This window comes from Rattus rattus, chromosome 8 (assembly GCF_011064425.1).
Source record: "Rattus rattus isolate New Zealand chromosome 8, Rrattus_CSIRO_v1, whole genome shotgun sequence".
NCBI lineage: Eukaryota > Metazoa > Chordata > Mammalia > Rodentia > Muridae > Rattus > Rattus rattus.
This window is the reverse complement of record NC_046161.1, coordinates 71,711,423-71,724,397: the sequence shown is the minus strand read 5'-3', so window position 1 is coordinate 71,724,397 and position 12,975 is coordinate 71,711,423. Positions and strand designations below refer to the sequence as shown.

The following is a 12,975-nucleotide window of genomic DNA, read 5'->3' as shown; positions in this document are numbered from 1 at the left end:
AATTACACTCATACCATTCTTGTCTGAAACTATTCGTTTAGAGCACAGATATTTAAAGGTCATGATTGGCATGTGCACTCAATGGACAGAAGTCAGGCTTGGTTTTGTATTCCTTCTCCTACTTTATATATTCCCAGAGTATAACCTGGAGTGGAAATGCCTTCTTCTAACCAGACCTAGTGTAGGTTGCTTTTGCCTTGACTTGCTCAGCTGTGTTCTGTTATCCCAGAATCCCTGCATTCCAAACTGTTACTAAGCAGAATTTTTGGAATTTGTGTGATGTGTGTGGCCGTCTTTTCAAGCCTCAGTGGTGTTCCTGACACCCAGATAGAAAGGAAGCCTACTTCCTGAGCTATCTGTCTTATACAATGGAAGTCTGTCTGAACTGTGTCTTTTCCCCCCAGTTATTTTCACTAATAGAACATCAGGCCTCTATAGAATTCATATTGTGATGTGTGGCAGTTACAAGGCACCCCTTCTCCCCATCATTATACAGACCCAGCAGACCCAAAATTGTGGCAGGAAGGGACTGTTGTGGTCTGTCCAGGCTGCTGAGCATTTTCCAGGCCAAGGCAGGCCTGTGTCCTACGGCTGTCTAGGTTGCAGAAACAGCAGTGCTAATCCTGTGACAGATTTGTGTCTTTTTTATTCCTGTTGCCTGCTTTTAAATTAGAAGCTATTGATCGTGCAAAACCATGGGTTTCCTTCCATTTCCATACATGTACATAGTGTATGTGCTCTTGTCATATCCGCCTTTCGTTTTCTGTTCCCTTTCCCTCTTCCACATCCTTAATCATCCACCCCACGCCTTCCCCTCGCCTCTTTCTTGTTATTACTTTGAGATAGGATTTCATTCTGTCTCCCAGATATCCTGGTTTGTACTGTGTAGCCCAGGCTCACTATCTCCCAGCTGCAGCCTCCCAAGTGCTGGGGTTGGGGGCCTGTGCTGCCATGTTTGGTTGGCACCCTGTCTCTTCCTGTTATTTTCGTGGAAGCCCATGGAAGAAGGACCACCTGTGGCGCTTCTCTTTGTCATGCTGCCTTAATTTTCTTACTCGATCGTTAGTTCCACTCATTTTCCTACAAACGGCAGCATTTTACCCCTCATGACAGACTGAATCTGCAGCGTGACTGTAGACTATGTCTCTTCACCCGTTTCTGCATCAGCAGGCATCTAGGCTGCCCATGTAATGGCCGGTATGAAGAGTCCTGTAGTGAGGACAGAGATATCCTCACTGTGCGCTGGCTTTGATTCCTTTAGGTACTTCCTCAAGCACTAGATGGCTGGGGCTGTGGTAATTCTATAGTTAGTGTTTGGAGGAACCAGTCTACTGACGTTATAGTCTGGGCCTATCATACCCCCGTCAGCAGTGTAAAGGAGCCTCCAGCCCATCTTCACCAGTCATCTTACCTTTTCTTGATGGAATGAGCTGGGGTAAGAGTCATTTTCATGTGCATTTTCCTGATGACTAAGTATGCTAATTAAGCATCGCATTTATTGGTAGTTTGAACTTCATTTGAAAACGGTTCAGCTTTTTTGTACCCATTTCTTAGTTGGATTACTTGTATTGTTATTTAATGTTTTTATTTTGAGTTCTTTATATATTCTGAATCTTTATCCCCTGTCAGATTAATAACAGGCAAAGACCCCCTCCTGCCAGTTTGCTATTTCGTACTTGCCAAGGCTCAGTACAAGAACAGAACTAGCAGAATGAACATTTATCACAAAGAGGCTTTGTTAGATTGGCTTACATCATTTGAGTTGGATAGGCCAGCAATGGTTGATGATGAAGAGACTGAGAACCTGGTGCTTGCTCTGTCCACAAGACGTCGGTCTACGTCAGAAGGCTGAAGAAGCTGCGTTCTGGTGTAGGGAAGGATGGCAAGAATAGCAGCAACAGGGTGGGTGCATTAATAAGTAGGGAGAGGAGGCAAAAGCAGCACTGTTTTCCCTCAGACCAATTCTGGGCTGCTGAAGACACCACTCATTCTGGGGAAGGCCATCCATCATTATTTAATCCTTACAGGAACTACCTTTTGTGACCTGGCCAGAGGTGTATTTCTTAGTTTATTCTAGACCCAATAAAGTTAATAATCAAGATTAGCCACCAGAAGTTCACTCCTTGACAGCTTGATACCTAATTATATCTCCTCGTGTCGTGTTTACTTTCTCAGTGAATGCAGTAATGACTGAGGTTCTACCTAATACCATACAACTACCCCACACACAGCTAAAACACCGTTATTAGCAAAATAGGACGAGTGCTCATGGCAGCCACAGTGCCCATTTCTGTAACTCGTCATACGCACGGCCTTAAGAGCTATTTATAGCTACCTTTTCTAACACTCATTCTGTTTTTCCTTCATTCTCCGCAAGCAACCCACCAGGTCATGCTTGGTCTTTATCTGGAGGGTGACTCACACCTCCATTTCTGTAGGTTATGGGCCATTTATTGTCCCTGCCTGGTTGAATTGTAGTTGCTCACTGACCTTAATCATAGGATATCATACCACCAAGAGACACCATCACAGACCTCTTCTATCCTTATACCTTTTTGCATCGTGGGGAAAAAAAACACAGTCTAGCTTTTTCCTGATGGCCTGGATAAATCGTCCTTTCCAACACTAACTCATTTCTCAGCCTGTTGACTCAAAGGCATCAGAACTGAAAGTGGCCAGGGGGACAGCCTTAGTTTCCTGTTCAGAGGAATAGTTTTGCCTTCAGCAGGAATATTACCCCCTCTAGAATCAAAATGTTTGGCCAACAGAGCCTGAGGTCACAGAATAGTGACCCCACTACTACCCCTTAATTCCAGGAGCCATAAATCCTGGCTAGAAGAGAAACAACACCATTTAATGAATGCTAGTGTAGCCTTCTGGAGAACCTTGCCTTAGACCTCCAGATATTGCTACCTATGGCGTTGTAACCAGCTTTTTAAAGACCATCCCACCATATTGTCAAGCTAACTGCTTCAGGATGCATAAACTCACCGTCTCACTTCTTTGGGTGTGAGGTGAGTCCTTAGTCAGAAGCAGTGCTGTATGGAACACTCTGACTGTGGTAAGGCATTATGTAAGTTAATGGACAGTAATTTTGACAGAAGAACTACATGCAGGAAGGCACGCCCATACTCAGACATATCTGGTATCCTTCCAGTTAAGTATAAAGCCTATTACCAGATTCCTTTGTTTATTACCCCAGGAATGGTGCTAGGGGGCTCAGTATTGATCTCCGTAGCTGGTGTATTTGGCCTACCTTGGTGAGTAGAGGCGTACATTATTAAACCCATGCATAGCTTCCATCCCTGCCACCACAGCCGTCTGTCCATGTGGGCACTAGTCAGGGAACGAGGCTGACTAATCAGTGGGGTCACCCTAGCTACTTATTACTGTTCTCCTTTGCTGAGGGTAGCCTTCAGTTCAAAATGTACATGTGATACAAATATCTTTCTGCTCCTTGTGTATTTCAGAGACCTTTTTCTTTCTCATCTGCCTTTCTCACCAGTTTTCAACTCACCAGTTTTCTAACCTGCTTCTTTAAAGGTTTTTACCATTCAGCCACTTGGCCATAGCTCACAGATGACTGTTTACTTGCACATCTGAGTGTCTCTTTTTCCAAGCACAGTGGACAATTACATGCACTACCCAGAGTTTTTCCCATTATGAAGATTTCCCCTCACCATTGTCTTTCAGAGTTGTCCCAGACAGGAGTTGTAGTGCTGCAGCTGTCCACTGTAGTGCTGCAGACTCACTACGGGGGCCATCAAAGGTGCCCAGTACCTTCTGTCTGCCACGGACACCTCACTACTGTGGGTCTTCTGGATCATAGAGCCCAAGAAGCAGAGGGGCCTGCACAGCAGCAGGGACCTGTTGAAGCCTTCTGTCCCGGGCTAGCAGGTTTCCAAGTTCTTGGTATATGGGCCAAAGTAACACAGAAAGTGTGGAATGGGCTGTGTCCAGAATGTACGGAGGCCAGGTCAACACTGGGATTCGTCCTTGCTGGTAGAAGGGTCAGCAGCAATGATTTATCTTTCCCCTTAGAAGGAGTGTCTGTACAACCAGTGCACTGGGTCTGTCACTGAGCTTAGAGCTCCGTAAATTTTGATTGGATTTAGTGCCTGTCCTTGGATGCACACATGCTTTACGGACAGGGTCAGAGTAGTTACTCACTCCTTACTCACTTGGCCGCCACAGCATGACATCATCACTATAATTAGGTTGTGATACTATGTGGAACAGACAAGTGATCAGAGTCCCTGTGAGCTAAGGGCACAGGGCTGGTGAACTAATAATACCTTTGTGGAGAAAGAGTAGAAAAACTGCTTCTCACGGTCCTTGAGGATTGTATTGATAAAAGCACTAGCAAGATCAATAGGTGCTCAAATAAGGACTTCAGCGTAGCCTCAGTTACGGCAGCTGCATTGGAGTCACCTCATGATTAAGTTGTAACCATCCTATCACCTGCCTCTGTGGGGTCCTACCTTAACCAGAGTGCTTGAGGTGGGGAAGGGGTGGCTCTCAGATCAGTGTCAGTTGTGAGCAGGTCTGATTTTCCCCAGTATAAGGGCCCTTTATAGTCTTTTAAAAGGAAGGATGGGAGTAAAAGAGGAGAGTGTAGTATGAAGCTTTCCTCTGTCACAGCAGGGTCACTCCTCAAGGGAACATGGCCTCCCTTCAGTCACAGGGCCCTGGGTTGGCTGTAAAGGAGCCGAAGTTTAGAAGCTGGTTGAGTATCATGATTGTCTGTCGCTGTGATTCAGGAGAGCTGTTTGTTGGTTCTGCAGCTTTTCTGCTTTTATCGCTGAAGCAGGAGCTTGTGCTTTGCCTGTCTCACTTCTGGGAACATCATGATTAATTACCCAGTGCCAAAGGTCTACTCGAGTGAGACCGTTAGGGACATTGCTCTGCTCGCGTTGTCCTTTAGGACAAGGGCTCTCCTCGCCTTTGCTGGCTTGGCACTTCCTCCTGACCCTTGCTGCTCTGGGATCAATTGGACCCAATGAATTTAAGTTGTCCAGTTGGGCAGCCATCACTCCTGCTGCTATAGTGGCTCCTCAGATGTACAGCTTCCCCTCTCACAAGTCTGTTTCTTGCAGTAGGAGTGCAAGAAACTCCCACTGCAAGTGCAGAAGGCCTTGTGTTCTCTGTACCCCCCTGTGGTGGAGGGTCAGGTTTTACACTGCAATCCTCTCCAGCCTTCCAGTCTCCCCGAGCCTCTGATCCACTTCATCCACAGGAAGCTGAGAACTGTCAGACCTCTCGCTCATTCACACTCGACCATCTTTTGACTCACACAGCAACTAACACCATAAACTTTTGGTACCTTTTCAACTGTGTGAGCTAAAACATTAAACCCAGAATCTCTGCTCATTGGGCCCATACATTTTTAATGTGTCTCCTTAAAGAACGTATTTTCTGTAGACAAATAGTTGTAACAAGCCGGGGCCATATTCGAGTGAGCTAATGGTGCCTGGGTGTTTGTCCTGAGATGACCAAGTGTTAACAGTGCTGCTGGACTTTGTTTGCCCCTGCAGATATACCCGAGATTCCAGAAAGCATCTCCTTCTGCAAAGCGCTGCAGGTAGCTGACTTCAGCGGAAACCCTCTCACCAGGTAACCTTTCTGCCTCCCAGGCTAGGCCAGCACACTTGACAGCCAAGCACAGTGTGCAGCCAAGTGGGGCATCCAGGAGGTGTCTGATGGGGTGCTGTCTCTGCCAAATGATTAATTTTCCAAATGTATGTTCATAAATAGACAGTGGGAGGCAGGCGAGCAGTGGAAGAGGGCACACTGTGGTGCTGATGGGGTCGTGGGGACGGGCAGTACAAAGCAGGAGTTAGTACATTTCTAAAGCAGCGTAAAGAATTCCAGCATGAACGACTCTCGGTTGGGCAGGTGGATTGGCTTAGCAGGTAAAGGCACTTGGCAAGCAAGTCTGGCAGTGGTGAGAATCCAGTTCCTGGAGCCCACGTAATAGAACTGACTCCTCTGGGTTGTCCTTTGACCTCCACACATGCACCATGACACATATATGTGCAGTCAGTGTGTGTGTGTGTGTGTGTGTGTGTGTGTGTGTGTGTGTGTGTGTGTGTGTGTGAAAGAGAGAGAGAGAGAGGGAGAGGGAAAGGGGAGAGAGAGAGAGAGAGAGAGAGAGAGAGAGAGAGAGAGAGAGAGAGAGAGAGAGAGAGAGAGAGAGGAGAGAGGGAGAGAGGGAGGGAGGGGGGGAGAGAGAGAGAGGAGAGAGAGAGAGAATACATGTAGAAATAAATAAGGATGAATCCCCTATTCCTCTGTTGTCTTGTGGGGTAAGACTGAGACCAGAGAGACTCTGCACATTTACTCAGGCAGTTGCTTGTCTTTATTGACCTTAGGGCCACAAATTACTAGGCTTATGCTTTTCCACTGACGTATATCCCCAGCCTGAAAAGTCTTATTCAACTCATTTTTAATAGTCCAGTAATGAAACATTTATAATCTCAACCTTTTATAAAAGAAGCACTCACAAAAATCCCTTAACGCCATGCTTTCCTTACTCTGGCAGTAACTGTGGGGTTTACTTAGGTTTATCTGAGTGTGGCCACCTGCCCCATTTTACTACTCAGCGCAGCTCTGCCCTTCCTGGTGTTTCACAGAACACTATCTGGGTGTGGCTGAGGGGCATTTTCAAGACTCCTTGTGGCCTGGTTGAGTTGGGAGTCCACTGGCACCTGCCTTCAGGGGTCTTTGTTGCCAGGAGAAATGAGCTGATGCCCATAGGCAATGAAGAGGTAGCTGTTAGGTGTGTCTTCTAGAGGATTCCCTGGACCGTTGAGTCTGTTTGCAGGATTCCTCAAGGCTCTGTACATAGCTGTTCCCTTCTTCAAAACTGAACTGGATTTATCTCCTTCATTTCAAAATTGAGGCTCCTTGAGTATGGAACAATTCCCTACTTAATTTTGTTATGCCCATATCTCACTGCCAAGAATTAAATGTGTTTTTACAGAGCTTCTGGTTTCTCTCTTTCGAATTTCAGCAACTGATACTCGTATCATTTACAACTTAAAAACAATCATCTTTTCTGGTGTAAAGGCTAATGCCTTTCTTCTATGTTCCTGTCCTCAAGCCGTATGTCCTTCCTACTGTCCTCCATGGAATCCTACCTTGTCTCAAAACCTCTTCAGTGTCCTGTCCCCAAAACTCAGCGTTTCCCCATCCATGGCTTTGAGAGCCTCCTCAGCTCTCTGTGCTTAGTGTCTACCCTGATTGTCTTTCCCCCCTTTGGTCAGACCCCAAGCAGTAATGAAGCACTGTGTTCGTTTTTGAGCTCCCTATTCTTGCAGTGATCCCTCTGATCCTTCCAGCACCCTTCAGGTCTAAAGAAAGCATTTCCCTCACTCCCCGATGCCCCTCTGGTCTTTCACAGCCTTGTTGGTGTGTTTTCATAGCACTTGAAATCCACACTGTAGTTATCCCGCTGATAAAGACCCCTTCAGAAATGACGAAGTGACTTGTACTTCTCTCTCCTTTATTACTGTGTCTCCAGCCCCACTGTCGTCCCTGGAGGAAGTGCTCAGTAAACGTTCATTGCGCTGAGTGAACCAAGCTCTGCTGCAGCTCATGTGCCTGGTGAGCTGGGCGTACCTGCTGCAGCCGAGACCTGTCCACACTGTCACTTAATCACCTTCTGATTTCTGCTCTTCTCTTTCTAATGTCTGCCAACTGTTGCCGCCACAGTTGTCTGTCACAGCTAGAACACACCCAGCTTATTCCTGTTTTTATCCTGGCCTCGTACGTGCAGGATTCTTAGAGATAAGCAGTTTCACTTGGCAGGTGTCCTGATGTTCAGAATTAAGATGTTCTTTGTGAGCTGAAGGTAACTTGGTTATTGTGTGGTCCACTTAGTTTATGGCTGAGGAAACCGATCCGCAGCTAGGTGTAAGGACCTCTAGATGGTGCAGCTACTCAGAGCGAGCATTGGAACCCCTGTCCCGGCCTCTGCCTCCCTCCCATGCTACACAGGCTACTCTTCCTGCTAGCTAGCTAGCTGCTTTTGAGTTCATAAAGGGGTGTATACTTACGACAAAACTCAAGACAGACCAAATAAACTGTCTTTTGAGATGTAAGTAACAATCTTCAGAAAGCTATTTCTAACAACAACAAAACATTCCTGTTGGTGTCCTGTTCTTGGATACCTAAATTTGGTTTTGAATTATGAAGTGGACCCATATTAAATGTCAAACACTAATACAGGATTTCTTTTTTATGCAAATGAATTATCAAAAGAAAAGACAAGTATAGTGGTGAAGAGCTCACTGCTAAGCCAGAGGTCTGTTCATGCTGTGTGTGCGTGTGTGTGCGTCTGTGTGTGTCTGTCTGTCTGTCTTTGTGTCTGTGTGTATCTGTCTGTGTGTATGTGTGTGTGTGTGTCTGTCTGTGTCTCTCTGTGTGTGTGTCTGTGTCTGTGTGTGTGTCTGTGTCTATGTGTCTGTCTGTGTGTCTGTCTGTGTGTCTGTGTGTCTGTTGCGTCTCATTATAGATGTGATTAGATTCTTTCATCTTTAGTCATGATTTCCCCCCAAAATACAGGTAACTGTAGGAATATTAAAACTAGAATTTCTTTGTAAAATTTAAATACTGATTTTTATATTAAATTTTTACTATTTTGTGGAGATGAGACATGCTAAAATGCTTTTGAGGACACTATGCGGTGAAAGATAAAATTATGTTAAATGAGTGACATCTTGAATTTAAAATGAAGTTAGACAGTAGCAGTTGGCCGGCAGCCCATCAGTGCAGAGTAATCCTTTGCTCTGGGTGGGCATTGCGAGCTGTCCTGTGGCTCAACCCCCCACGGGCTAGCTAAATCGTGTCTGTATTTTCTTTATAATCAGTGCAGTGTTTCCATCCTCGGTAGGTTTTTGTTTTGGTTTGTTTCTTAGGATTTTCTTCTCTTTTGTCTGAGATGCGGTCTCACTGTGCAGCCTTGGCTGTCCTAGAACTCACAGCCATCTACCTGCCTCTGCCTGTGAGTGCTGGGATTAAAGGAACATCCATCACACGCAGCCAGGTTCTCACGAGTTCTGGCTCCAGGGGCAGCATCTTTCAGGACACTCAGTGTGTTAGACCTTGCATATCTACCTGCTTTGGGGATTGTGTTTGCCGCCCGCCATCAGTAACCATCTACGTGGCCTGTCCAGAAGTGGTGGACACAGGCGTTGGTTATTGCTTATACGTGTGGTACACATAGGACAAGGCCACTGTGGAGGCTGTTGCGGCCAGCACATGGGGAAGTCTGTGTCTATACTTGGTGTGCACTGCTTTCCTTGTTGAGTTGACACACTCGTTGTCGTTTCAGGTTGCCCGAGAGCTTCCCTGAGCTACAGAACTTAACATGCCTTTCTGTAAATGACATCTCGCTGCAGTCTCTGCCGGAGAATATTGGAAAGTAAGTTTGTGTGGACGCTTGTGAGTGCCAAGGCTTCATACTCTACCTTTGCAGCCTTCACACAGCCAGGGGCCAGCCATCCTTCAGTTGTCACCTTCAAGAGAGATCGGAGTCAGTCTTCCGTCTGAGGGTCCAGCCGCTTCTGCGTCTTACTATTTATTGCCAGCTGGGCTCCCCTGTGTACACTGTATGTGCCAGGAAGCCAGGGGACAGTGGGCTGTGGTGTTCTGCTCTGTCATCAATCCTCTCTGCTCTGTTCCTTTAGACCAGGTCTCACTGAGCCTGGACTAGTGCCTAGCCACCCCCAGTGATTCCCATCGCCACCTCTCTCAGCTCTGGGGTTACAGGTTACTGTTGGCCACACCCAGCTTTTTACATGACTTCTGGGATCCAGAGTCCCACGCTTGCTTGGCAAGCATGCATTTACCCACTAAGCCAATTCACCGGGGCCTGGCTGTCCCTAAATCTTAATGGCTGTACACTGTGGTGCTCCTTTGTATCTGCAGGAAGTCTGATTTGCTTCAAGGTCTCCTTTTGTTTCATGGTGTTTTTCAATATATGTGTGCCTTTGTCTGTGTCTATGACTTGTACTTCTCAAGTGCTCACGGAGGCCAACAAGAGGGTGTCAGGCCCCCACAACTGCTTGAAATAGGTGCTGTGAACTGAATTCTGGATTCGCATTTGCTCTGGAGTTTAGGCCAACACTGGACAAATGGCATCTCATAAAATTAAAAAGTTCCTGTGCAGCAGAGGAAACAATCAGCTGAGTGAGGAGGATGCTCACAGAGTGGGAGGGAGACTGTGCCAGCTGATAGAAGATCAGTATCCAGAATACACAAAGAGCTCAACGCCAGACACTGACCCAATTAAAACACGGATCCGAACCCAGCAGAGGGTCCCTAGAGAAGAACAGCTAAGAATTACGATGTTCACACTCCTTACAAAGGAAGAAAAGGGAGGGAATATGGTAGTTCATCAACAGAACCTTAACAGTCCTTACCATAACAGACAAAAATGTAAAGATTGGCATGGTGGACTTGACAGATGCACCTGCCTGTAAATGTTATTTTTAATATAAATGTATGTAGTAAGTCAATTCTGTGGCTGTATTTCTTTATCCTAGCTAGTTCTCAGTGACAACACAGGGAGACCAAGATTATTTTCAAGCTTCACCTCAATACCTGGGCAGTCTAATGTTCTGTCTTAACCCCCTAAGCTAATCTGGCTGCCTCCCATTCAGGATCCTAACAATACTTGCACTGGTGGCTTCCCGTTCTCCAGCTTAACCCCATAAACTCTCCCTCTGACTCCTAGTGGCAAATCTCAGTCTCCCTCCCTCCCTCCTTCCCCAGGCTGGTGGAAGTGCCACCCTGTTCTCTCTTCTGCCCTAGCCATTGGGTGATCAGCATTTATCGACAAGGCAAAAACTGGTGGTAAGAATTGTTTACACAAACTTGAGACAGGAGATTCTTGACATAAGCATTGCAGTGCCAGGTCAGGATAGAAATGAGATATGAGGGCAGAGAAATCGACATTCTAATAATATAAGGATAACATTTACACAGTGCCCCAAAACATTATGCCTACACCTGCCTTTGCAGAGTGTCTTCCTTAATCTTACAGTCAGGAAGCGAGAGAACCCCTAGCCTGGTGTTTTGTCACCAAATGTAAAGCAAAATGTGCTGTGTGTGCATAAAGAAAAAAAGCATCAGTAGCCTAGTGCTCTTTGGTGCGGAGGGCAGTGGTGGTATTGTAGGAGCACACACTGTAGAGTCTCATATTTTCAATAAAATGTTAGCTGATGTTAGCTGAGTGTGGTGGTGCATACCTTTAATCCCAGAAGCAGAAGAAGTCTGAGAGCACCAGGGCCAACTTGCTCTACATAGTGAGCGTCAGGGAATCTAGAATCATAAAATAAGACCTGTCACATTTAATATGAACATTATATCAGTGCATAATGCATTGTATTTAAGATAATAAATGCAAGGACTGTAAAGGTATATTGTAGGTGTGTGGGGAGCACCCTTTCATTGTAGACTGCTACAGCTAAGCTGTGTAGCCTCGGTGTTCGAGGTCTGTTTTTCTGGGCTTCCACTGAATTCCGTTGATGTCTTCCCATATTGCTCTGAGAAGTGAGAACCAGTGCCTGGGTGGTCTCTGCTGATCTTTGTGTCAGGTCCGCTTTAGTTTTGAAGAGTCTGCTGCAGACATTCTTCTAGCTACATCTGGGGACTGACTTCCAGACATCCTGTGCACCTTTCTGTCTTCGTGCACTAAGCAGATTTTACTGTGGTGTAGACCTACGCATGGGCCAAGCAGAGAGCTCCGAAGCCTTTCCTACAAATGTATCTTAAAGTCTACCGAGTGCCCTCTCTCTCCAGACTGGCTGAGGTATATCCTTCACGTACACGTACAGGTTGAAACCTTGGGTGGTGACAAGTAGAGGTGAGCTCAGTTGCAGACCCACAGGTTCCCTGAGCAGTCACTCACCTCCTGTACTGTGATGGCCTCAGTTCTGTGACTATACAGAAAAGGCTGGGTGTCTGGGGGTGTTCAGCTGTGTGTACCTGCATCAGTGAGACTCCATTAACAGCAGGGACCTGGCCTCTCACTCCTCTTCACCTGCTGGGTGAACACACACAGCAGAGCACACAGGATTCACTCCATCAGCACAACTAGACATGGTAGCTTCTGGGCTTAGAGTTCTTGCAAGCTCTGCCACAACCGTTTGGCTTCTCCCGATGCAATGCCCTAGGCTCAGCTGCTATAAAAAGTGGCTATGATGAAATAACTATGAAAAGTACAGCTTCTAACGAAGAATAAGTATTGTCTATTAGTATTGCTTAATTTTCTCTGATATAAGGAGCTATTAAGGAGAAAGGGGGTTATTTTTAGGAAAAAGTATCTACCAAAGAATGGGAAGCTTCTCTCATTTTAGTAACAGTTCTGACATTTATCACATTTACTTCTCTGCCTTTGTTGCCAGAAAGCTTAGAACTAATTCCAGTGTGTAGTGGGAGCCGCTGTGTTAGCGTCCATGCACTGAAGGAAGTAGGGAATAGGGTAAGGTGTGGCTGGCAGCTGCAGTGAGGCAAGCGCTACCGAAGCTCATATGCTCTCACCACAGCACCCTTGATCCCAGGGCTGGCACCAGCCACCTGAGCACCATTAACTTCTTCTGCAGTGGTGATAAGCACCTTTTGTGTTTGCGTTGCTGTGGATGGTCAAGGTCGTGTCAGCCGCAGAAGGCACGGCTTCCCTGCAGATACCGATGTTTCTAAATCGCACACTTCTCCCAGTAAGCACATTTACAGGCTCTTGCTTTCCACGGTTTGAATGCTTTAGGTCAAGAGTCTTTCTGTGTGTCTGCACGTTACACCTTCCGGGATGATTTTTAAAGGGTACCCGGCAGCAAGCGTCCCTGAAGATCTAGAGAAGCTGAAACCTTTACCTAGGGCTGATGGAAAAGGTCAGCATCGCAGCCTGATAGTAGCAGTTTGGGCAGGTTCTCTCTCAAGGTTGAGCTTAGCTCCCATGTAGCCCAGCTATTC

The 12,975-nt window shown here is 46.4% G+C and overlaps 1 protein-coding gene across 1 annotated transcript in view; it reads left to right on the top strand.

The window, feature by feature from the left end:
• The window catches only part of Lrrc1 (leucine rich repeat containing 1), a 118,338-nt gene that overhangs the window by 65,904 nt on the left and 39,459 nt on the right, over nucleotides 1–12,975 (top strand). Inside the window, exons 3-4 of the mRNA XM_032909372.1 lie at nucleotides 5,535–5,613; nucleotides 9,335–9,424. Coding sequence (XP_032765263.1) covers nucleotides 5,535–5,613; nucleotides 9,335–9,424 — 169 coding nt within the window. The remainder of the gene's footprint in view (nucleotides 1–5,534; nucleotides 5,614–9,334; nucleotides 9,425–12,975) is intronic.